Below are 26795 nucleotides of genomic sequence, written 5' to 3' on the forward strand. Positions count from 1 at the left end.
AGTGTAACCAGAGCTGAGCGAATGATTAAGTCTTAAATTAATACTTTTTTCCTATTTCTAACTGCAAATGATAACAAAGAATACACTGGGGAATTTTGTTTCAAATTAGACCCATTATTCTTCAACCAGATTGTATTTTCTCATTTGAGCTGGGAATATTATAATCAAGTATGTACATTCATGCTGTAACTTATTCATTTGATTTACCTAATAATTATAGTGCAAAAATCAGATTTCATTCTTAATAGCAAAATTCATGATTTGCATGCTGTTGATGAACTAAAACGGAAAACAAAATTAATACCATGTGACAATTATAGCTAGTCAACACGAGCTATGAATTTTGATTCTGAATATGGTCGAATAGATCATTTGCAACTGGTAAATGGTTAAATTAAAACTAAAATCTATTTTGCAAGTAGTTACATTCTCAGTGTTTTTCTTTGCACATCCGTGCTGAGATTCTCTTCCCTTCAGCACACCTTTAGCATCTGCACAATTTCATGAGAACCAGTTCCATTTTTTGCAATTTGCTAATTATTAAAAACATGGAATGAAATAAAAACTATTTGCAGAGTGGAAGTGACAAAAGAGAACCGACCTGAATGACTGAGTGGTTCTGGGGTTGTCGACAGCTGGTCTGTTTAACAAGCTGACAGTAAATTTCATTCTGCAGCTCAGTATGCGTCAAGCAGACCTGCAGCGCTGTCTGGGCAAGTGACACATGGTAATCAATAGAGGGGGCCTCCACAGGGACATTGATGAACAGCTGACAGGACTGTAAAAGAGCAGAAGATCGTAAATGCCACGAATACAGTGACTCTTCTCTGGTACCTACCTTCCAGGCCAGGTTCCCCAGATGTGTTACAAACAGTAAATGAATTATTCTAAATAACCTTGAGAGCAGGGAGGAAAATAAACACTTAATTCCTATCCCTCCCTCTTTAGTTATGGCAACTAGAAAATTCACTCAACAAGTCAGCAAGAGAACTGAGGGGGAAATGTGCTTCCCGCTTTCCATGCCTGTGCTTTATCTTGCTAAGACTGTCCAGTCTTACCGCTGATCTTACACTTGTAGAGTGCAAAAATCAAATTTCCAATGGCTTCACCCTTAGTCTTAATGACACAACTGAGTTTTCCAATAAATTGTTTGTTTCCTTCAATCCAACTATCAGAGAGGAAAGAGGAAGATGAGGCTAAATCTGAAGCATAAAGTCTGTGGGGGACATTGTTCCTAAACCCAGACTCCCTACAAGGAAAAGTTAAAACTTCCAGAGAATGAATGACACCTAATATCCAACTGTCCTATTGTAATTAAATGACCCAGCAGGCCTGTCTAAAGCAACCAATGGTGACAGTAAATGACCAAACAATGTTCTTGCCCCAACAAAACAGTAAAATAACTGAAAACCACGCAATGTCCCTTTAAATACCTTAAAAAGTTTCAGAGCTTCAGTCTGCAGAGCCTCTGATGGCAGAGTGGTGAGGGATGTGTGCAACCCATCTTTACTGTAGCACAACATAGGATGCTTCCACAGAGGAGAATCTGAGGTAGCAGATGGGCAAAAACGTGCAGTGTCAGAAACAGAAGAAAGATAACAGTGTCCATGTTGAAAAGGAGCCTTGCTGAAATGGCAAAACACCCAAGGAAGCAGCACTGCATTTGGCCACATTTATCTTTGCTGCCACTTCATCGATTGCAGCAAAGCCTGCCATGAACAAGGAGTCACCAGCAGCATTAGCCATCAGCAGAAAGAAGTATTGCCATCCTCAATCCTGCTGTGTTAGAGCTTCACATCAGCTGTATTCTGGTGAGAAACCACTCAGCTGTATGTTCAAACAAGAGACACAAATTCTGCCAGGGCAGCTGCCTGCAATGGGGTATCTTTGTTAGTGCAATTTGCTACTCAACAGTAAGCAAGGTTCACATATAGGTCTAGGAATATGTGAGTGTGCAGGAAAAGAGTATTAAGTATGAATGCATATGTTAATACACATTGGAGAACATGGTGCATAAACATACATGAACACCAAGTATCAAAGATAAAGAAGAACAGATGAGCATGAATGTATGTGTGAGGGTTTACATGTGCAGAGGAACAGATGTGAAGGCAAGTGAGTATTTAGAAGAGAGCATGCGTTTATATGGTCAAGATTCCCAGAAAAGGAAAATCAGGACCAACAGTAACAGGAAAAATTAAAGCCCCCATTCTTTTTTTAATTTTAATTAATGTTACAGACATTTCAGATGCTTTGATAAATGATGTGACAATGTGATGGACCTGTCTAGTTTCACTACAATGCCTGTATCCTCTCTGAAGATGTTACTGTGGAACTAGGGGAGCAGGACGCTGTATCATACACTATTCTACTGAGAATCCTCTTTCCTCATCTTTGGCTGGATTAAAACTGGGAATTGAAAACGCCCTTTCTTATACTTCGCTACCACAGAAAAGAGTTTGTGGTTTCTACTTACCGGGGTCTCCCTCTGCATCCAATAGTTTTCCAATGAGTTGTTCATATGATGTGCCCACTGTGGCATTACTGCTACCAGCTGCTACAGTCAGATGGTACAGCCAGGTATTCTAGGCATAAGGGGACAATGGTATGGGTCAATTCAGACCTTGTTTACTGCAAACAGGTTTAGTCTGTATGCGCCGTTTGATTGCTGATACCAAAAAGATTGTGGTTTATACCTTCTCCTGTTTGGTGCGAATCAGTAAGTATGTGGGACTCTGGTCCTGTGGGTGAATCACCAGTGTACAGTGGGATGAGAGAAGTCCTCCACCAGCGGCTTCATAATCTTCATCAGAGTCACAGGAACGGTCTACCTCTTCCACTTTGGACTCACGCATAGGTAGGTGCCCTAGGGGACACTTATAAGAAGGGGAAGCAAGTTAGATAAGTGTAGCTAATCTCCCACTACGGATAGGGAACACCGGGAAAGAAAACTGAGGTCAAAATGTTAAAGAGTTCTGTAAAACGTAAGGAATGAACTATTCAGTGTTTAACTAATGTAATTCTATAATCTTACATGTCTATAGAATCTCTTCTCTTCCACGAGCTAAAGTACTTACAAACTGTGTTACTGTAAGGAAAAAAATTATTTTTCCTGGGAGAGCATCTACAGGTCAGAATGAGAATATGCAAATAAAAAGATGGTCTTTCCCATAAGGTACTCTTTTCTTCCCATTACACTTGTCTGTTGTGTTTACATCATCGGTTCTGCAAGGTAGGATGTGTTTTCTGATGGTCGGTTGCTCAGTATCTTGAGCCACTGCTTTCCAATCCTGGTCAGACTCTCTGCTTGCTACTGGAAAATAAGTACTTTCAAAATTGCATAAATAGGTAGATGCAGACAAACAGAGGCTATCTCCTGTGCTAACTCTGGAGATCAATCCCAAGTACGAGTCATAGTAGTCCCTGACATTCTAAAACTTGGGATTTGACATCATCAAAGCAAAGTAATGGACTATTGGGCCAAGCTTCCAGAAATGGTAGCACATTACACTGATTAATTGACCTCCCTCTTCCCATGTTGTCATTGCTACTTATTTTCAGGATGGTACGCAGAATGTATCAGCTACTGTGTAAGAGTCTGCCCTTAAGGCCTCACAAGACAAAAGGAGAAACAAGATATACAGTGATCTGAGAAAGAAGAGTCATTGCCTTTTAAAGTCTTTTGTCATTTTAGCTTTTTAAAAAAAATCAGAGAAAATATTGATTCTTTTTGTGGAGCAGATGCTGTTAGAAGAGGAGAAGTACAACCAAGGAAAAGCTTGAAGCATGAGACACAAAAACAGTAAAAGGCAAAAAAGCTTCAGAAGAAATGGGATAGGAGGATTCAGGAGCAAAAGGGGAAAAGGATTTACCTTATCTTCATGATTTCTATAGTAGTAGAAAGTTTTTCCAATCAGTGCACACCAGACCAGCTTAGAGTGACCATGCTTAACCTGTAAGGATGACAAAGAAATATGTATTGTTAACATCAGCAGTGTTGCTGGAATGATTTTCTAGGACTCCAACTTTCAATTCAACTCTCCCTTAAAACCTTGCCTATATTATTTGTTCTACGCTAATATGAGCTTCTCTCAAAACATACAGGGCACCACTTCCAAAAGCAAGTAAGTACCTCCCACTGAAGTAGATGGGACATAGGTGCTTATGGGAATGGGTCTAAGGTTTTGTGAAATATTTTACTTATTGACAGCAACTCGACATTTCTGTATCCTGAAATACAATATTAAGAATAACCTTTTTAAGAGTACAAAACCAAATCACCTAATCTCAGCAGGAAAAGACCAGTCAACATGTAGTTTAGGCAGCTGCTTCCTATTGCAGATGAACAAGCTTCAGATGCAGGCTGTCTTTAGCCATCTTTAGATGCTGACCAGAATTATATTAAAAACTTCATAGTAATTTGCTATGCAAAACTAGTCTGTGGGAAAGGCATAAAGCATAAGAATTTTCAGCCACTGTACTTTGTATTGATGTGCATGCAGTCTGTTATGATGGAAATAAATGCTAACCTAGAACCATACAAGCCATTTATTTGAAACTCTTCTATATCACCAAGTTAAGATCAATTAAATGTGACATTTAACAGCATTTCCTGATGGTTATTTTTTTTACTATGACATACCGTGAATTCTGTTGAAGAAAAGCATACAGAATCTAGATATTTGTTATTACTTACTAAGTGACAAAGTATCTCTCAGTAGCCTTGTATGTCCCATTCCTTATCCTTTATACAAATGTTCCTGTCTCTGAAATACAGAAATCTACTGCCGCTTTTCTTTCTTTCCCCACTCTTCTAGGAAGTATCAAAATACTAATTTCTTGCTGACATTTACTTTGCAAACCAATAAGCTGGTACACTGTCAATACTAAGCTAAACTGAATGAAGTAAGAAACAGTATTTTACCTTGGTGAGCCAACCTTTCACAGTAGGTTTAGCATCACTATGAGGAACATCAACAGGACTGGTCACTTGCACTCTCAGAAGACTCTGTAGGACATGAATCCATTCCTCCAGGATGTTGGGAGAGTCTGCTGTTAGGAAGTAGGTTCTCTTTTCTGTCACGAGCTGGAAGGAAAAGGAGTGAAGAAGTATAAATCTACACACCTACAAACCTTTTCTTCAGCTGCTGAGTTTCATTATCCCATAGAGATTTTTTTTTTTTTGGTGGTTCAGGAGGAATTTTGGCGGGGTAAGAAAAAAGGTGCTAGCCCTTAAAGCCCAAGTGAAAGAACTGAAACTCAGATGAATCAAATTCTCACAAGCTCTCTTGCTGTTTCTGTTGAATATTGCAGTGTTGTCACCTCTCTCATCCTTTTTTGTGTCTCTGCTCCTGCGATTTTTAATTTTAAAGGTTACTACATAAATCGGGTTTTTTTGCAGCCTTCACTTTGTATTGCATTCTGCCTTCAATAGTTTATGACTCTCAGAGGAAAGATGCTATGAATTTAACAGTAATAAGCTTTAGCAACTTCAGTTCTGTAAGGGCAGAAGGTAGTTCACACTTCAGACCATATGCCTTTCAGAGTATGACAGAAACTTTAATGCTGCCTTTATAATGAAGTCCTCTAATAATAATGACTTAAAACTGAACCCAGTGATGGGCTAACTTGTGATACTTAGTAAATCAAATTCTAATGGGAATCCAACACTTCAGATGTTTCTTCAGATCCCCAGGCATGTGAAGTCAGGCTAGAGCTCTTGTGAAATGAGTCTTTCATAAAGAGGAGATCCTAGGTGCTACCTAGTTTTAACTTTAATAAGAATAACTTTTCCCTACAGATTTCAAGCTCTCAGTCCTAACTGCAAAAAAGGAAAGTGCTATGGTGTAAACCAAGACAAAAATAAAGGAGAATTTCTTTCCATTTCAAAAGCTGTATTTGAGTTAACATTTAGCTCTTTCCCCATTATTTATTGAACTAACTGCCTGGCTTGTGCCAGGAAACAGAGGTCAGCTCATATTAATTGAGATTTACAGTACCATCAGCCTGAAATAAGTGCGCTCTTACCCAGCCACGAGGTGTGTCAAGATGAAAAAACAACACTTACCTGGAATGTTTGGGACCCTTCACCTCTGACAATTTGACATGAGGAATTCAGCTCCATCTGCCCTTGTGGTTTGCGGATAACATCACTCTGAGGAAAGAAAAGCAAACAACCTTTTCAGTAGGAAAAAAACCCTCAGATGAACCTTAGGAGTACTTAAATACAGCATAATATGCATGTGCAGTTGGAGTCTGCATTCGTGAGCTGCAAAGGACAGCTGAAAGTTGCCAGGTTGAATATGAGACTGTGATCTTGTTGCAATGATGAAGCAAAAGTCTCCTCTGTAGTGGCAGACTATGTAACAAGGGTAATGGCAACAAATACTGTCTTACCCAGTTCAGATTGGACATTAGGAAAAAGAACCCAAAACCCCAAAACAGCCAACCAAACTCTTTCTCACTGGAAAGGCGACACAACACCAAACAGGCGCCAAGACAGTGGCTGAATTTCCACCTTTGGAAGTTTTCAAGATTCAGCTAGCCAAAGCCATGGGTGGTTTGATCTACAGCCGATGACAGTCCCCTTTCAATGCTTCAATGTATCAGCTGGGGTAGGGTCTTCCAGAAGTCACTTCCAACCAACAGTCTAAATTCTGCATATTTATGAAATTATTTTATATACGTATCTATACATATGTATAATTTGCTTGTGAATTCTGATGGATAAACCTAGTATCAGAAATAAAGATGCACTGTGAACTAAGGTGTATTTTTGTCTTGTCAGAATATGACAACACTGGGAAAAAAAAAGTTGAAAATATATCTTCTCAATATTCCTGACTTGTAAGCAAAGGTGTATATACACAGAAATACTGTGTAATTATGCAGGTATGGAGGAAATTGCTACTGACCAGAAGAAAAAATTATGGAAGGTGAATACCCCTAAATACAATTCTCTGCAATGTCACTGTGCACAGCAGAATAATCAAGGCCAACAATAGATGTGTTTTATGATTTATAGGAGTTTTGAGTGCATACTGCTAGAATTTTTGAAATAATGTAACTTCATTTGAAACAGTTGTGATTTATAAGAATATCTGGAAAAGTCTGAATGCACAAAAATGCTCTCTCAATATTGTTTCATTTATCATTGTAAGACAGCATTTTGCATGAAAGCCGATTTTCAATTTTACCCTAGTTTGCTAACACTTCCATGTCCATATGAAAGAATCCAGCTTTTTCCCCCCTGTAGTTTTCCTCAGAGCCCCATACACTGACTCATGAGTATGTATTTATGCCCTCCTGGTACTGTAATTTTTTTCCTTTATTTTCATCTTAAACACGATCAAAGCTGGACCATGGTATGCCTTCTGCTTTTCATCATCTGTGTAAGGTTAACCTTGTGTCCTCATGAACAACCTTTCATGTCCTGGAAAAAGCCACCACAAGGAGCTTGCCTGCCTAAGCTGAGACCCACAGTTGAACCTGTGGGTCAGACATAAAGCTCTTTGGTAGGACATTCTGGGGGAAGCTTGCCCATGACTGTCCTCTCTGCCAGTGCTATCAGCCTCGAACCAGTTCTGCAGTCTTCCCCTGTGCCTTTAAATAGGAGTAAATATATCCCAGTGACTCACCGGAGACTTGTAGTACATGATTTGTCTGTTTCTCAGAACAAACCATCGTCTCTTCCACATCTTCACCTGGCTGCCCATTTTCAGCAAGTAACCTGATTTCTCCATGGGTTCCTGGAGGACACAGAGCAAAGGAGGTTATCTTGCACCTCTCAAAAAACAAAGAGCGCTGAAATCAAGCTCACACATTTGCTGCATCTCCATCATTTTCTGCTTTACTCTGCCTGATGGGAGTAGCAGCCATCCAAGGTCAGTGCTCTCTGCCCAACTTGGAAAGAGTCTAGACTATATGTGTAGCTGCAAACATCACATTGTGTTGTTTTAGTAAAGAAGGCATCTGAAGATCATTTCCCTGATTGTTTGAGGCACTGAAAACTTATTTGTCTTTCTACCATAGCAGGGATTTTCCAAAGAAAAGTGAAGGCTGGCTGTAAGCCATGATTAGATTCTTGTTCCTTTTCTGCTTTATCTCTTATATTCAATAGTACAGAATCTAATGCTGTCTGTGTTTGAGGGGTTTTTTCTAGGCCAAAATATTCTACCCTTTCTCATTTCTTCCTCTGAATTTCCAAACTTGTTTTCTCACAAAAATGTAAGGCCATCACTAAAGTAGAATATGACTACAGAAAAACAGTAGAGGTCATCAGGAAAGAATACAGCCCTTGATGCTTATACTTCTACCTAACCACGTAACAAAAATTGCACCTACTTCTGAAGCATCAGATAGTGTCTTTTGATACAAACCAGCTGGACCAACAGCTCAGTCTGTTAGAACATCATGTTGCAGGGGATAATATGTTGTATAGTTCTGCTTCTTCTTTTACAAGGCCAAGGCTCAGTTTACATCCCTTCACGATGGTGAGGTAGCAAAACTTACAGTGCAGATGCCACCATCAGTGGAATAGGAAGATGTTCGCTGTAGCTTATGTTCTGGCTCTGAATAGTCTCCATCCAAGGAGTAGGCATCAGGAGGGATGGCATAGTCACTCTCAGAGCTCAGTGAGGACATAGATACACCTGTTCAAAATAAAGAAGAGAATGAGAATCATGGCTATACAAAAGCATGCACTGAATACTGCACACTGAAAAGGTTTTTGAGTTCAAACCATTAAGGCTTTTTTGTTCAAAAAGAACAAATCAGATCAGACTTTGAAAACTCAAGCCCCACTAACCAAACTTCTGAGACCTTTCCTTTTTTCTTAGGAAGACAAGTAGTGAGAGCGAGTTTCGGATACTGACAGAATATAAATTTGTTGCTGAATAAACAGAGATTAAAAATATTTTAAAAAATAATCAACAGACTTATCTAAAGCACAGACATGCTCTTTTCAGCTTGGACACATCCATTATAAAGCCTCAAGCCCCTCTCATTCAAACTAAAGAAAAGGCTCCCTCACCAGCAATGGGGCTTTGCTTTTTGTGAATCTTCCACTGGTCCATGGCAATACACAGACACATCAGCCAATGCATCACAACAGAATTTAAGACTACAACAAAATAGAATCCCATTTCAAGACTACCAATTGTAATGAAAATTCCGCCCAAGGATCCAGTTTACCCTTCCCAGCAGTCAAGAAAAATTTTCCCTAGTCAGAACCTGATGCCTCTCAAAGATGGGAAAGACTTGTTTACCAGTCAAGAAATTATCAGCCAGTGACAGAGACAAAAAACATCTTTAATGTGTCAGTACTAGTTTGCTTATAAGAAGTCACAGAAAAGGTATGGATGGCTTCACTGGATATGTGATGAATTTGGGAGATCAATCCTTCTCACAGTCTTAGTTTAGCAATTGCCTGGATGGAAATCTACCAGCAGTAAAAACCCATCAAAGAGGATAGGTGTCTACTGAGTGGCTGTCATGTTTGCACACATTCTGGGAGAACTCATTAGCATCACCAAGGCTGAACATTTGCCTATGACTGATGATACCGTTCAGGACATCTTGTCTCACCATAAGGGCAGAGTTTGTGCTGCTCAGTAGCAATACTTCTACTTTACCTCTCTTCACTGCACGAGGGCTGCCTGGCACACTGGCTTTCCTGTTCTCAGATCCAGCAGTAGAAGTCCTGAAGCTGGCATGGGAGCCACAGTCATCATCAGAGCCTGAAGACTCATCTACGAAAGGGACATTGCTGATCTGCGTGGCTTTCTGGAAAACAGACCTGTATGGTCAGTGTGTGAGGGAAGAGTTTCCCCAGAACAATCTCTGCTTGATAAGGAGACAGAGCAATCAGTGCAGACTCTTATTTTCACACTGCCTTCCCTGCTACTGTCCCAGACTCCTAATTTTCTCCCTTTCTAGTCTGAGAACTTCCAAGCTGGACTCTGATCTGTTTGGGTCTCCTTTGGTTATCCCTCCTACTGTTCCACAAACCTGTGCTTCCCCATAACCTCTCAAGAGCCCTCTTTCATTTCATTCGCTTGGCTACACCCACTATCACCGCCAGGTTTCCACAGCCTCACAGTGCACACTGCAGCTTCCTGGACCAAAACTTGCTGCAATGTTCCATATTCCTAAATACATTTACCACCTGCTACTCCTGCATTCTTTCGGTGTCCAGTACTTTCTGGCATTTTCTAATTTTCTTTCCTTCACTGCACAGCTTCATCCCATTTTCTCTCAAATTACTAGCAGCCCTGGGCCATACTTTTCATAACAGGAAAGTGAGGTAACTCCTTACCCCCTTCAGCGTAGTGTAGACCGGCACTGTCATATTTCTGTAGATTAGACAGGTAAATGGCCCAGAAGTTGAACATGAGAAATTTGAAACTGCAAAAATTTAGAGAAAGCAAGAGAACAAATAATACAAACTGCTGAAAAGGAGGAGGTTTCAACCTAGGTACAGCTATGTGTGTAAGAACATAGCCTCTTAGAACATCAAATAATGGAGGACTGCTATCTGGGACAGTCTGGCCTCAGAAAGGCCAGGGAATGTGTTATTAACTACATACAAATCCCAGAGACAGCTGCAATGCTCCTTCCATTTAGCCTGTAAGACATCTTACCCACCCTGTGCTCCCCATGGTACAATTGCAATCCAGTGTGCCACATCCAAACAGGTAAAAGCCGTAAAAGGGGAAGGTGATGGTTAATCACAAGACTAAAAGCAGGCCACAGGCATGCAGAGGCAGAACAGTATCGGCAAAAGTGGTGAAGGAGACAATGGAGTCCCTGAAAACATTACTGAGTGGAGGGGCTCAAACAGCCCAGTACCAACCACCCCTGAGATCAGATGTATCCTTCTCCCCTCCCTTCTTTATTGTGGCTATCTACTGTCACTGTAAACTCTCTCTAAGGATGGACCTTGTCTAGAACTTACAGCAGCTGGAAGCATCATTCACCGTGGCCACTTCAGACAACCGCATGCCAGACTTGGCCACAGCATAGATTCGACTCTCCTGAAACAATAATACCATGAACAGCAACAGTCAGGCAAAAACATGATTCCTGCAAAAATAAATGCTTGTGTTGCAGAACCACATACACAATCACACATTTACGCAGGAAGGAGGGCCCTCTGCCCTCTAAGAAATTGCTCTGTTCACCAGATGTTGCATTAGTTGAACCATTAGTGGAAATGCGCATCTGTGTGCGACTCCCTAAATCACAAGAGACTTAGCTTATAAATGCTACAGAAATAATCTCTACAGACTGAAACACCTACATGCAATTATCAACAAATTATTATATCATGCTTGGAAAAAGCTGTTGTTTCCACTTTATGAGCAATGCATTAAAATGAATCAAGAAGAGCCCTAAACCAGGACAATTTATTGAGTCACCACCTGCAAAGGATTTACATTCTCTGATAAGGGAATGAAAGAAATGCCTGGAATGATCTCAATAAGCCTAAGTCTCAGTTGTAACAACACATGGAGCTTTCAGTTCTCCAAGTGCTTCACAAATTGATAAAAAAATGTAAGGGATGAACCCAAACCTGTAACTAAATGCAATGTTAGTTACATCAACCAGTCTAAAACGGACAAATATCAAAGCTAGGACTCCTCTTGCTGCTCCTTAAAACATACAACCAACCACTATCAGATAAAAGACATATATATAAATGAAAGCACCTAAGACTACAAAGAAACCCCCCCCCCAAAAAAAAAAAAAAAAGACAGAATTAGTATTTTCTGTTGTATGTGCCTTGTGATTTGGTCTCTAATGAAATACTAGGTGCATTTTTTCCCCCCAGACACTTCCTATTCAGGGCACATAATGGACATTTCTTACTGATTAAGCTGCTATTTAATATTCTATTAATGTTTTAGTGTTTTGATATACTTAAATGTGCCCTACTTGGATACACTTCTTGGTCCTGGTCTGAAAACAAGATATAGGATTTTTTCAAGTGATGTTCTTGACTATAATACTGCAATGCTTCATAAATATTAATAAAAAAAATTACAAAAACCCTGGGAGGGACACTGATAAGTGCTATCACTGTTTTCCAGAAGAGGAACTCGGACATAGGTTCTTTGAAGTATCCAGTATCTTTGGAGTACCCATTTCAAGAGGTCCAAGACCTGACTTCTTGAAGATTTAGCATCATATAACATTGCTTGTAATGAAATCAACTGAATACAATTGCAGCAAAGAAGTGCTCAGTGCTTGTCTAATCAAATTTACTTGCCAAACTCAAGATAGACATTCAGAAGGCATGTGTAGCTGATGATCACATGTGAAAAATTTAGCTTAAGGGATTAGAAGAACCTTACATGGGAACTCTAGATCAGAGAAAGGAGTAGTAACCAATCTCTGAGATGTATTTCCCTTGTTCCAAGTGAGTACACTGTTCATGACATCTTTTTGACTTCTGCAGAAAATAAAACAGACATCTTGAAAACTGCAGTTTCTTTTACTACACTGTAAATCAGCTTCATCCCCAGCATAGTTCCATGTTATGGACCGAATTAAGAGATTCCTTTGGAAAAAAAGCTGTGATTGTACTGGGGTTTAAACTGGTATCATAAAGGGCATAACTAAAGATCACAAATAATGTTTTCATTAAAAAAAACAACTAAAAATAAAGACTAACAATGAGTGCTTGCCTTTGCACCTTCAAAAAACCACTTGTTTTCAATTTTCTTTTTTAAAGGCATAGGCAAATGATGGAATTATCTCCTTTGATACTACATTGACTTCCACAGATTTTGCCTATTTAGGAGACTTGTGAGGCAGTCCTGAAGGGCCAAGGAGTCTAGGAAGGCTGGACATTCCTCATGATGGAAATCTTAAAGTCACAGGACTAGGCTGTCCCCATGTGCTGAAAGATGAGCCAACAGGGAAGACCACTGGTCTGGCTGAACAGAGAGCTTTGGCTAGAACTCAGGGGGAAAAAGGACAGCTTATGGCCTTTAGAAGAAGGGGCAGAGCAACTCACGAGGACTACAAGGATGGTATGAGGTTATACAAGGAGAAAATTAGAAGGGCCAAAGCCCAGCTAGAATTTAATCCGGCTACTGCCATAAAAATTGTTTCTATAAATACATTAGCAACAAAAGGAGGGCCAAGAAGAATCTCTCTCCTTTATTGGATGCATGAGGAAACAGTGACAAAGCATGAGGAAAAGGCTGAGGTACTTAATACCTCTTTGCCTCAGTCTTAATAGTAAGACCAGTTGTTCTCCAGACACCCAGCCCCCTGAGCTGGAAGACAGGGGCAGGGAGCAGAATGAAGCCCCCATAATCCAGGGGGAAAAGGGCAGCAACCTGCTATGCCACTTAGATACACACAAGTCTATAAGGCTGGATGGCATCTCCCCAGGGGTAATGGGAGCTGGCAGAAGTGCTCACTGAGCCACTCTCCATCATTTATCAGCAGTCCTGGCTAACCAGGGAGGTCCCAGTCAAGTGGAACTAAGCAAATGTGATGTCCATCTACTAGAACAGCCAGGAGGATCTAGGGAACTACAGGCCTGTCAGCCTGACCTCGGTGCCAGGGAAGGTTATGGAGCAGATCAGCCTGAGCGCCATCACACAGCACATGCAGGACAACTGAGGGATCAAGCCCAGCCAGTGTGGGTTTAGGAAAAGCAGGTCCTGCTTGATGAACCTGATCTCCTTCTACAAGATGACTTGCCTAGTGGGTGAAGGAAAGGCTGTGGGTGTTGTCTGCCTGGACCTTAGGAAAGCCTTTGGCACCATCTCCCACAGCTTTCCCTGGAGACACTGGCTGCTCACGGCTTGGGCGGGTGTACCCTGCGCTGGGTTAAAAGCTGCTGGACAGCCAGGCCCAAGGAGTGGTGGTGGATGGAGTTACACCCAGCTGGTGCCCGGTCACAAGTGGTGTTCCCCAGGGCTCAGTGCTGGGGCCAGCTCTGTTTAGTATCTTTATCGACGATCTGGACGAGGGGATCAAGTGCACCCTCAGCCAGTTTGCAGGCGACACCGAGCTGGGGGGAGTGTTGACCTGCTGGAGGGCAGGCAGGCTCTGCAGGGGCATCCGGGCAGGCTGGACCCGTGGGCCGAGGCCGGTTGTACCAGGTTCAACAAGGCTCAGTGCCGGGTCCTGCACGTGGGTCACAGCAGCCCCACACAGCGCTACGGGCTGGGGGCAGAGCGGCTGGAAAGTGCCTGGGGGAAAAGGGCCTGGGGGTGCTGGCTGACGGCCGGCTGAACGTGGGCCAGCAGTGTGCCCAGGTGGCCAAGAGCATCCTGGCTTGTATCAGAAATACTGTGGCCAGCAGGACAAGGGAGGTGATCGTCCCCCTGTACTTGGCACTGGTGAGGCTGTGCCTTGAATACTGTGTTCCACTTTGGGGCCCCCTCTGCAAGAAAGACATTGAAGTGCTGGAGCGTGTCCAAAGAAGGGCAAAGCTGGTAAAGGGCCTGAAGCACAAGTCTTGTGAGGAGCTGCTGAGGGGACTGGGGAGAAGAGAAGACTCAAGGGGGGAGACATTATTGTTCTCTATAACTACCTGAAAGGAGGCTGTAGAGAGGGGAGTACTGTCAGTCTCTTCTCCCAAGGACGAAGTGATAGGACAAGAGGAAATGGCCTCAAGTTGTGCCAGGGGAAGTTTAGACTGGATATTAGAAAAAATTTCTTCACTGAAAGGGTTTGTCAAGCATTGGAACAGGCTGCCCAGGTGCAGCAGTTGAGCAGTTGAGTCACCACCCCTGGAGGCATTTTAAAGACATGTACACATGGCACTCAGGGACATGGTTTAGTGGTGAACTTGGCAGTGTTAGGCTAAAGGTTGGACTCAATGATCTTAAAGGTCCTTCCCTGCACAAACAATTCATGATTCTATGATTAGCAAACAATCCAACCACCTGAACTAACAATTAACTGAAAGTGATAATAACAAAACTTCTCTCACATGGAGTAAAAACAATCGGACATACTGATTTTACCAATGGTTTTCATAAAATTTTCCTCATAGCAGAAGTATACCGTGAGATAGCAATGCAGAGATCTAATACAAATATCTATTCTAGTATTCACAGCTTTTTCTGTCTCTGAAGCTACCTGGTCTGATCCATTCACTTGCATTTATTACTCACTTTTCCATCTTAAACACATGGCAAGACAACTAAGGATTAACTTTTGATGACCCATAAGGCTAAGCCACAATGCAGCACCTCTTGACTTTCACTTTTATTCCTATGTTTCTGGAATACTATTTGCTTCCATGATTTTTTTTTCCTTACGAAGCAAAAAATTGTCAGTGGAACCAGCACGCCTCATGATCTGGAACTGTCAAATGAGGTGGTTCAGAAATGTGACTGATGTCCACAGGAAGCAACTGCTTGAGAGCAAGAGCTGTTGTAGCCTAACTGCTAGGTGCTACTCAAAGATAAGCAGTACTTCTCAGACTGTCGTCCTTGCATTTCTTACCCATGATGGGAATCTGTGCAGCGGTGGTGTGGGAGGTTTACCACCTGGGTCAAGAACACCAGCCTCAGAACTCACAGCTTCTCTTTGCCCTGCAGATAAGTGGTTCATTTCCTCAGATGCTCCAGCTTCTTCCCTCAGCGGGCCACGTTCTGTCTCCATCTTCTCCAGTACCCCATCATCATCAATGTCTGTCTCCTTCACTGGCCCATGGCAGGCTGGAGAGTCTGTTATGGGCTGGAACGTGCTAGCCTCTAAGCTCATTACACGATGTAAAGAATTAGTCCCTGGCTGTGGTTGGCTGTAATGTCTCTTGGCTAGTTGGATACTGTCTCTTGGTGTATTGGGAGTTCGTATTTTTGGAAAGGTCATACTACTACCAAGGCCACGTTCCTTCCCTGGACAAAAGGAATGTGCTGTAACAGCTGATGTTGACACAACCAGAGGTGGCTCAGAAGTTTGGAGACATCCTTCCAGCATGCTCATTATTTCTCCTGAAGAGGAGGAGTCCATCCGGCGGTGGGAGTTGAACCTTGCACTAGGGTCAGAGAATCGGGTGCTGTCCAAAGCCACTTGTCGCAAGGTGCTCACAGTGCTACAGTTTCCTTCCAAAGATGACTGGAAAGTCAAAGCCTCAAGGATTCTTGTGGCCTCAGCTGGAGGGTCCAATGATGAGGAATCAGAACACCCTAACCTGTGTTCAGAACTTACAGCTGGGAATAAGTCTTTCTCTGCCGAGAGATTCCAGCTCGGTGGGTCAGACATAAGCTTCAGTGTGCTCTTGGAAAGCAGAGATTTATCCTCTCCACCCTCAGTAAAGGTGCCATTGGCAAGGACTATGTTTGCTGTAGAGAGGACACGTTTGGTAGGTCCTGTCTGACACACCTGTCTGAAACCAGGTGCAAGAAGCACAGATTTCTGGTCTATCTTCTCAGCAAAAGACGCTTGTGATGCTCTGGGCTTCAGAGGATTACAGCTCCAAAGAGATTCAAAGGGAGGAATAGTGGTCATATCTACAAAAGAGGAGAACATATGGTTAGGGCATTCAGATCCTTGTCATCTAAACCACTGTAAAGTTGCTCATGTCAGTTGTATTTCAATAGCACCCTGGTCTGGTTAGGACTATACAGAATGGAAAGATGGCTGGGCTCAGCTATAACAGAAATGATATCTATTTATAATTGGGAATATTACTCTCTTTTCAAGAATTTCCCTAAAGCTTTTCACTATCCTTTTGTGCTATACAACCCAAGCAGTGCCTTTCAGCATCAAGGTTTTTTACAGTAAAACCACATAAGTAACTTATAACTTCCTTTTTTTTTTTTCTCTCTGCACTTTCAGTTGCTATACTAGAAGATGACATAAAAGACAGATCCTAGATTGCCTCCATTGTTCTTTGTCTATTTAGTACCTATACTTTATAATTCTTTTACTTTCTTCCTTTCCATAATTACTAGATTTAAAAATTCAGTTATACAGGTTCTGCTGAATAGTGTAGGAGAATTTGGAGTGGCAGAGGATGCTGCTTCACTTTATGATTTTGACTGAACTTGGCATTTATATCCATTGCCTGACTGAAAAGAACCTAGTCATAAGATGCTTTCGAAATTGCATAAATATGGGTGAGTGTGACTGCACAGCTATTGCTGAAAACGCTGCCTGAACATCAGACTCTACAGGCACTGCTGAACTAATAGTGGGATTTACAAGGAAATAGAAACAAACTGAAGACACAAAGCAACAGAGGGAAGGACAAACAGCAGAATAAATCACTGTTCATTGCCGAGAGGATGAAACCCACCCTTGGAAACACAGCTGAGAAAAAAGCAACCATGAGAGCCTGACCTTGGCATTCGAGTCACAAGGAACTTAATGCTAACAAAGCTGTTCCTAACACATAATGCTGATACACACAAATCCTGGCACACATTTTCCCCTGCCCCAGAACTCAATCATTAATGTAGACTGAAAAGAGGCCATTGATTTCAAATATTATTGGTATTTCTGCAGCTTCCTAGATGTGACAGGAGATGAAGCAGAGGAAGCTGTTACTATTAGCATGGCAAGCAAGAAGAGGTTTGTCTCTCTGCAGAGGCCTCTGAATTCAGCCTGGCACAGGGACAACTAGTGTGGGCTAAGAGGAGAGGGCAGAGTTGTTTACTGCCCAGAGAGCTGGGATCCAGGGAACGCTTAATACCAGATTATTAACGCAGCTTACCAGCCATTCTCTTTTTGTAAAGAGCCAGAAGGGATGAGAAAAAAAAAAAAGTCATAAAAGCATTTTGCTAGAAAAATGGTGGGATTTAGAAGGAATTTTGCCCTATTCCCTTGCTGTGGAGTGACAGAAATGCCAGAAAGACTTCTGCAGGAAAGAAATGCCCCCTGCCTGCATGCCCAGTGGAGTTCTGGAAACTAGCTCATCTTACTGTGACCAAACTGAGTTAATTAAAAAAACCAACCAAACAACAAACCTCCACCAAAAAAAAACCACCCAGGAATAAAACAGTCAAGAGATAATTTCCTCTTCAAAAACGTGTTGTAATGAAGGGTGCTGATTTCAAACCCTCAAGACCAAAGTGTTCCATCTATCCCCCAAACAAGAACGACAAAAGCACAAGCACCATAAGCAGCTTTCTCAAACGCAACCCAATAGCACCAAGGAACCCAGCTTCTAAAGGCAGACTAGACAGCTGCTGCCTTAGCCCATTCAGTCCTCAGTTACTCAGCTCATATGCCAGCAGAAGTTCTGTGGGGATAAGGATAATTTGCATGTGGAGGTAAAGTGAAATACCTCAGGGACTTCTACTCTGCACCACTGAAGCAAATGGAGAGTTTTGCTATGTATTTCAGTAAGTGCTGCTAATTCAGGAGCTCAGTGGCTTATTTTAATGGCTAAAGCAGACTCTACAACAAATGAGGTCTGTAGTCAATTGCTGATGGGAAACCAATTAAGAGTTTAAGGCAGGTAAGCAACGTTATTCCCATTTTAAAAATAGACTCACTGAGGAACAGAACAATTCTACTGCTTGTTCACTGTGACAAGTGCTAATTTTTGACCAAGCTAAGAATATGACCCAAGAATGCTGACATCCACTCTTGTGGTGGTTACTAGGCTACAACACCAGGTGAGCTCATTTACCTTGCAATGTATCTTGAAGGGCTTCAATTTGCTCCATCAGCCTCTGATTACAGTTTTTCAGGTGGTGATTTTCTAGCTCAAGCTAGGAAACAACAATAAAAACCAGAAAATAATGCAAAAGTGTGTGCGCATGTGTTCCACTATACAGAATATGTCTTCATCTTTATTACATTCAAATGTCTTAACAGGAAAAGGAAAAAGGAGTGGGTAATTCTACCAGTCACCTTGAAATCCTTCTACCCAGCAGCTCCGCTGGACAACTCACTTAAACATTTTTCTGTGCTTTCATAATAGCCTCTGTATATACTATTCACACTTCTCAAATAGGTCTTTTTATTTCCTTCCCTGCAATTGTTCATCGTTTACTCCTGTTCCAGAAATAACTGTCATGAAAGAGACAATGAAAAAAAGTTACCCAGAAGGAGCATTCCGCCCCCCCCCAACATTCTGTGTGGTAAAAGGAGATGCCCTGTATCCAGAGGACCAAAATAAAAAAACCCAAATCAACATTAAGGGTGTATTTACATTTGCAATTATCACACAAGTGATTCTTTTCAAATCTGCCTTACATCTTTGCTTGAAGTGTCTCAGCACACATCCTGAAACACAGCAGTGGTGTGCCCGAAGAGACTTTCCTCTTGACGGAATCTAATTGCACCTGTGGGGCTGTCTAGAGCAACTAATTTGCCACAGATGCAGAGTCCTTCAGTGGCAGTGGTCCACTTGTACACAGTATGCACCTAGAATCAGCATCTGGCACAAACTTCTCTGCCAATAAAGACACAGTATGAATGTATGGTCCTGGATTCACAGCAGGTCACACCTGGTCAACCCCTTCGTGCTGCACCAGTTAGTAATGTAGATGCACCACAAGTTTTCTCATATAGGAAAGTGGAAGAGAAGCACAGCAGCTCAGTGAATTATCTAGGCAATCTAACGAGATTACAGAGTCACAGTGCCCACAGACTGCTTCTTTTAACTCCAACAAATCCCCTTTCTGGCATAAACAAGAAAATCTATGGCTTTAACTTGGAATAAAAGGGAAAGACCCAATAGCCCCACTCCCAGTTGTAAACTATTACTGCATCTTTAGAACTGCATGCTGACCCACCATTACTATCAGTTTCCCTAGAGGGTATTGACTTAGGCCCAGATAGAGGCGTAAGTCCACAGGATGGACAGGAGGGAGAAGTTAGACATAAGAAAATGCTGGGCAGTAGGAAAACAGCATTAGTCAGAGATGGCAAATTAAGGAAGAGCAAAGGGCATGTGTTTGTGTCACAGCTGCTTTGTCAGGAAAAAAAGATAGAACCCACACCCAGAGAAAACAAGGAGAGGCAGAGGAAAGCTAGGTGAAAGCTACCTATGAGTAGTTTACCATCTTCAGAGGCTGCTTTTGGGCATTAGTGACTTCATTCATTTATAGTTTGCCCACAGCCCTCAGTAAAAGGGACGACCCTAGCTCTGCAACTGCGTGTGCATAGGGCCAAACAAGCAGAAAGCCTGTGGCAGACTGACTGTCCTCAGACTGCTGTCCTACACAGAAGCCCACTGGCAGTGCAGCCACTGTATTTACTCACAAGCAGCAAGACTCACCTCTCTCAGCTTAAGTGTTACCCACTCTTTGATCTTAGCAGATTTCTCTTGAACAATTTTGGCTTCCTCAGTCCTCAACTGTTTCTGTGCCAAAGAAAGATTAGATGCATTAGAAGAGTACAACTAACTGTTCTCAGGAAGTTACTGCATCAGGACTTAAACACTGAAGTTCCCATTCCAGATGTAAGATTTAAGACTGCTATTTGGATATTATTATTTAGCTGGCCTCTGAAAATATCAAGCTCTAAGTTGTCTAACAGGGTCACTGGCATCAAATTCAAATGGTTGTTTCAAGGGTTTATTGTGCAACAGCAAAATCTAGCAGCTCAGGTAATGATTGCCCACCTACTACAGTTCCTTTTCAGTACAGTCTGCAACTTTTCCTCTTTTAGATGGTTTTGTAATGTTACTGTTGAGCATCCATAGTGTCCCTCCAGCCCTGTCCCCCCGTCTCCCCGAGTTGGCTGAAGTTAATAAGAACTAAGCAGTGCCTGTAAGTGATTTATAAAACACTGATTCAATTGCACAGGTGTAGAGTATAGACTTTAAAGGTTCAAGAGATGGAAACTAACACCAACAATGTATTTAACACATACAATATTCTCATTGAGAAAGTATATTAAAAAAAAACAGCAGACAGTAAAAAAATCTCCAAAACTTGACCTTGAAAGGCTAAGACATACTAGGAGGTTTTGAGATTGTGTAAATGGTTGTATGCTTACATATCCATTAAAACAGGTTCTAGTCCACACAGAAATGTTATGGGAATACTGCTGATTTGCACAATGAACATTTTTTCCCCCCAAGTATCTGCTTGGGCAATATTGCTACAACATCATTTTTGCATCTGTGTGGATACCACAATTACCTGAAGCCTTCTGTACATCTGCGTGGCTTCATCAGAAACAACGTCACTGAAAAGTCTATCTACATAATGATTTAAACAACTACAAGGAGAATTCAGTTCCAGGAGCAAGGGAGGGGGAATACACTCTGTATGGCACATTCAGCCTTGGTTTCTCAAATGGACACAGGTAATATTTTCTGATAGCAGTTGGTGGTTTCCCTGCCAGATTTTTTGTTTTAATGTAAACAAATACCAGTAATTATGATAATAAAAATGTCAGTGCTTCCTCTCCTCCCTTTTTAAGTTTTTCACACTGAAGAGTGTAAGTTCACTTAATGAATACCATATAAATACACAGTAGACTGCAGGAAATTCCCTACATCTTCACATTGCTTTCAAATCATCACATGCTATTCGTCACCACAGCTGCACATTTAAAAGCTCTTACTCAAATACATTTTCTGACTTTAAAATATACCTTGGCAACATTACGGGTAGCAGTAACATTTGTGGTTAAGCATAATAAAATAAAAGTAATCAAATCTAATGCTTCAGGATGAGGACTTACATTAGTTCTTCTCCTTGAATATGGCTGTATGCGCTGCTAATCAGGTACCAGCCTTTGCTGTAGTAGAGTACTGGACATGCCTACTGCTCTGAAATATCTGGCACATACAGTTGATCTGTCCTAGTCCTCTGAATATCCATATCAAAGTAATGCCTTTGAATTCCTAATAACCTAGAATTGTCTCAGATCAGGGACAAAGATGTAAAAGATTCAGAATATTGCTATGCTACACAGTGAAGTGCAAGTCAAGATTTTATTTAGGGCCTAAAGTAGAACAGTCACGTAACAACAGTGCTGTCACAGAGCTTAGTAAGCCCTGCCTCCAAGCAGAGCCAATTCACTCAGGCACAGCACCTGTAGATGTAGTTATTGTGCTTTAAGACCCAGAGGCAGAGATTCTTTGTGTCCCGTACTATCGTATGGTCCAGACACCACCTCAGTGTTCTAGTATTAATGCTCTGAACTCCACAGCTTTCCCCATCCCAGTGAAAACAAACAGGATCCCTTACAGGAACCCTTCATGACCTTCCAGTGCTGCCACCATCCCACCCCATTCTGAAACTAAACTTCTAACCCTGATAAACAGTGTTTCTTGTCTGAAATTGTCCAGCTTTGGCTTTGATTTCTAAAATTTCATTTTGCCTCTTGTCACTAGAATAAAAACCCGAAACATTCTAATATTTTTCCCATTTATATTTGTTGATTTTCATCAAATCACACCTCACATTTTTGGCTAAATTGGAATTTCTTCCACCTTCAATTGGAAGAGCTGCTTCCAGACTTCGATCACTGTTGTAGCTCCTTCTGAACACCTCCTTTCTCCAAAATGCAGAAACTTCATGTACATTCTGCCTGAGCAAGCTGACCTGGGGATGTGACCTGAAATTCAAGAGTACTACAAAGACCTGATGCCAGACCACCACACTATACTTGGTCTCAGTAAGGGTAAGCTGTCTGAACTTTTTTTTTCCTCTTGAAACAGGTGATTAGTTAAATGTAAAGTGCAACTCAAATGGAAAAGTTTATTTTTTGTGTGCAATATTTTAATGAGCTATTTCCATTTAAAATTAATTAACTTTATATATACACATTATATTCTTATATACAACATAAAAGAATACTTCATTACTCGTGTTATAAAGACCACCAGGTAAGGCCTTTACTAGAGCTGAAATATAAGTCCTCCTGTAGATGCAGATGCTTTCTTGCACCAAGCGAGAATGGAACATACTAAGAACTATCCTTACTGGGAGACAGCTGCTCTTTTATGATGAGGACATCTGATAAGATATGAACTATGCTAAAGGATTGCTGAAGACTGGGAAAGTCCCTTCCCAAAAAGCAGGATGAGCCGAGTCAGAGATGGCTACATAATGATTTTGCAGAGCAATCTATATGCTAGGAAGCCAGAGAAATACTGTGACCAGACCTTAGCATTACAATTCAGGGTCTCAGCACTGACTCAGCACTAACATAAGGAAGTCCATTAAGGACACTGGTCTCCTATAATGAAGGGACAAGGGCTACTGAGGCTGAATGAATGCTTTTGTATAAAAGAGAAAGGGAGGAGAAGACCTTGCACTGGGCAGGACAACTTTTTACAGCTGAGCTGAAGGCAAGTGAGAGGCTAATTAAGTAATAAGACATAGTCCATACCTTTGAAACATACATTACAGAGACCCTCCAACTCACGAAAGCTACAGATCTCCCTGTAGAAAACATCTTTACCTGTTTTGCTAGCTGTGTCTCCAATCTGTTGATCAGATCTTCCTTTCCTTGCACTGTGCCCATCAGCTCCTGACATTTCCTTTGCAGAGTGCTGTCCGATTCACTGGTCTTCACGTTGGCTAGTTTTATCTTCTCTTCCATAACTCTGACCTGTAATGACAATCAGAGAGAGAGAAAACCACCAAAATAATGCAAATTAAGAAGCTGACTGTGTAGTGGTAGGGCCCTAATGAGACTATTTGTGGGTTTCATATTTTTGAAGTTGGGAAAAGAAGAAAATAAAAAACTCTTCAGGTCACACTTAGTTTATATCCATATTTCTGAATAGAATATTGGCCATTCATTTGTACTGCTGAAGCAGTAACAGATGCAAACTAAACTGTGAACAGATAAACACACTGTGGACTGTAAAATATTTGCACACCATTAGTCAAGGAAACCATATAGGCACTATAGTCTACAGAGACATATGGGCAAGGTACACCACATTTTCCTCCTTCGCAATACTGTGGTCACCTTTTTACTTTATTCACTACCAGGTATACACCACAAAACCCTGGCCGTTTGCTTCAGATCAAGATGTCTACAGGGAAATGTAATACAGAGTTCCTTTTTCCTCCTATCCCCAGCTTAGACAATGTTTTAGCAACTTCTGGCTTTCTGACAAGTCTTTTCACCCGACCTGCTAAGGAGTTACCATGTTAGATATTTCAGAAGCTTTGCCTGTCTTTGAGCTCCTACCAGTGCCAACACTTGTTCACCTCAGCAGGAGAAGCACCAGCATAATGCTCCTTCACTACAAAGTTCCAATGCACTGAAACCTAGATGCTGCTGAAGTCTTTCAGGTTTTCAGCAAGTTTTTAAAACTTCTTTGCTTTCTTCAAAACCTGTGTCTCTTAATATTGCAGTGGTTTATAAGACTTCATTTCTGAAGGTGAATTGAATTCCATCAACTTAACTCAAACCTGCTAAATGCAGCATTTGATGATGGGAAAGCATCTGGCTCCAACGCATCCCAGAGACACAAAACCTGCAACGAAACCAACTCCAGATACCGTTCATTTGGCAGGAGTTTGGAACCAGGAAGGTAGAATGCAGGCAATGATCTGAGCACTTCACAAAGTCTGTGCAACAGTTACTCATGCTCTGCTGAGCAGCCTACACTTCATACTTGTAGAAGCTGTGTTTTGTCCTCCTGTCTGCCTGCATTAGGCAGAGAAGCAAACTGCCTCTTCCTCATAACTGAATCAAAAAGGTAGGCACCCAACATCCGAGCCAGAAAACAAAGCCTGCTGAGTCGGATGTGTTTTCATTAGAGTTTAGGGTGATTATAGTAAAAAGAAATGGCCCCTCCCTTCTGTCTGATGCCCAAATGCTGACTCTGTACTAGAGGCTCAGAGAGGGGACTGCAAACATGTGATTCCCTTAATTGAGGTTGGCAGCTACAGGGAGCCCATTGAATTAACAAATCCAACCCCCCAGACTCCTGGAGAGAAAGATAACAAGGGATTTTGCACTTGATGTGGAGCCCTCATTTGTCAGCTGCTTCTCATTCACGGTGAATATACTTGTTAGTGGAAAGGAATGGTCCTACTCCTATGCTGTCACTTCTTCAGGCTGTCAGGCAGCAATGAAGTATTTCTCTAGGAACACTTACCTCTGGATGTTGGTATGGCTGCTGGAATGGCAAACTTTGAGGGTTGCTAGTCTTTAGGACCTGCCAATGCACAGCTACAGAACTGCTGGTGGCAAGTTATTGAAGGCAACCTCATTTTTCCTATACCTTCCCAGAGAAGTTCTCCCTTTCTTGCGCATTCTCTGACCTGGACTTGACTTGCTCTCCATCTGCTCCCTTACCGTCATCACACCTCACCATATCATGGACACTCTATACCTAACATTGATGTGTCTGCTGGTACAAAGCCTCCTCCACTGGCCTATGGCAATAACTACATTTCCTGCTGGTGCTGTCACAGCGACAATGTCACCTTTGCCTATCTTGGCTGCACATGGACTTACCACTCTCAAGAACAACTCTTCTTGACAAGCAGTTGCTGATCTAGCGTAAAGATCATAGCACAGTGACTAGGCATAGCATCTTTCCTATATTTAAGCTGGTCAGAAAAAAAATCTTGATGTAATATCAAACTGGCATGGAATAGCACATTCTGCAGACAGAATACCTTACTAGGTACTTCAAATTCTTGATTCCTAGGCAGTATGTTCCCCAGTGCTTAGAACACTGCCTATTCAGCCCTTCAGTACTGAAGTCATCTTTGACAGCCATTCTTGGCCATCATGCATGGCTTAGGTCTGTGCTTCAGTCTCCAACTCAATGCTCTGTCCTGCAGCTTTTGTCCAACTGGAGGGAGCTGGTTCACTTCAAACCTTCTCTTCAGCAGCAGTCTGCAGTGATGCAGGAGCTCAGATCACCTGGCCCTTCCTGGCTCTTGTTTTTATAATACTCCTTACAGTGCAGACTGTACAACCGTCTGCTTCCCCAAAGTCTATTATTTGTAACCTGTTCACAAGCTGAAGTCTCTCCCTCCACCCTTCTCCATTATTGAAGAAGCACTGAAGGACTATCTTGGACAACATGCCTAATTTTTAGATGGTTACAGTAATATGCCAGGAATCCAGCTCTTACTGTTTTTCTCCATGGGCTCCTAAGCCAGAACAGTAATTACTAAAATGAAAATCCAGAACAGCTGATAGGTTCTGCAGACACACACCCTTACTTCCTTCACAGAACTTTCTCTACTTGTAGATAAATCCTTACCAATACTCTTAAGCGTTTGTTTCCTGAGGACGTGCCAGACAGCTGTATCTCCATGCTTTAATCCTGAAGTACGATATCCCCTTACTTTGCCATAACCAAGCATGCCTACCCTGTATGAGGGGGTAAAGGCTGTGAAGCCGAGGTAAATATACGGTGCTGGTTTTCACTTAGGGTGGAACACATTTAGGTACCTGTTCATAGCTCAGGCTCAAAGCCTGGGAAGTAGACCAGAAAATCCATTCACCACTGTAAATCAGTATTTCCCTAACAAAGCACAGCACTGCAGAGAGCTGTCTGTATGCTAGACTAGAGGGAATTCAGAGTAAGTTACTGCTAGCTTGTACCAGAGCAATCATAAGAGAATCTCTTACCTGTTTCTCTGCTTCCTCAGCTCTTTGCTCTGCTTCTATCACTCTCTGTTCCAATTCCTGCATCTTCAGAGCCAGAAGAAAAGGAGGGGAAAGGGGGGAAGAAAGAAGTAAAAGTTAATATCACCTGGAAATTCACCTGTTTTACTCAGGAATCTTTCATTTCTTGTGCAGGTCTACAGATCTTTGGCATCTTTTGGGTTAACTGCACAGCTTTGACCAGGAGAAAAAGCCTTTGACCTTTTCCAGTCTTCTGCCCTACTTGGAATTTACCGGAACTGTTTTCTCATTAGTGTGCT

General features: G+C 41.8%; 1 protein-coding gene across 1 annotated transcript in view; it reads right to left on the bottom strand.

The window, feature by feature from the left end:
* PLEKHH1 (pleckstrin homology, MyTH4 and FERM domain containing H1) overlaps positions 1 to 26795 on the bottom strand; it is a 53848-nt gene that overhangs the window by 16028 nt on the left and 11025 nt on the right. Inside the window, exons 3-19 of the mRNA XM_056347383.1 lie at positions 26500 to 26562; positions 23350 to 23499; positions 20207 to 20290; positions 18611 to 18692; positions 15475 to 16484; positions 10955 to 11033; positions 10316 to 10404; positions 9633 to 9783; positions 8512 to 8651; positions 7638 to 7748; positions 6068 to 6154; positions 4925 to 5086; positions 3873 to 3953; positions 2697 to 2876; positions 2477 to 2585; positions 1434 to 1546; positions 602 to 778 (exon numbers count right to left, since the gene is read on the bottom strand). Of these exons, the coding sequence (XP_056203358.1) occupies positions 602 to 778; positions 1434 to 1546; positions 2477 to 2585; positions 2697 to 2876; positions 3873 to 3953; positions 4925 to 5086; positions 6068 to 6154; positions 7638 to 7748; positions 8512 to 8651; positions 9633 to 9783; positions 10316 to 10404; positions 10955 to 11033; positions 15475 to 16484; positions 18611 to 18692; positions 20207 to 20290; positions 23350 to 23499; positions 26500 to 26562 (2868 nt within the window). The remainder of the gene's footprint in view (positions 1 to 601; positions 779 to 1433; positions 1547 to 2476; positions 2586 to 2696; positions 2877 to 3872; positions 3954 to 4924; positions 5087 to 6067; positions 6155 to 7637; positions 7749 to 8511; positions 8652 to 9632; positions 9784 to 10315; positions 10405 to 10954; positions 11034 to 15474; positions 16485 to 18610; positions 18693 to 20206; positions 20291 to 23349; positions 23500 to 26499; positions 26563 to 26795) is intronic.

Source organism: Falco biarmicus, chromosome 7, assembly GCF_023638135.1.
Source record: "Falco biarmicus isolate bFalBia1 chromosome 7, bFalBia1.pri, whole genome shotgun sequence".
NCBI lineage: Eukaryota > Metazoa > Chordata > Aves > Falconiformes > Falconidae > Falco > Falco biarmicus.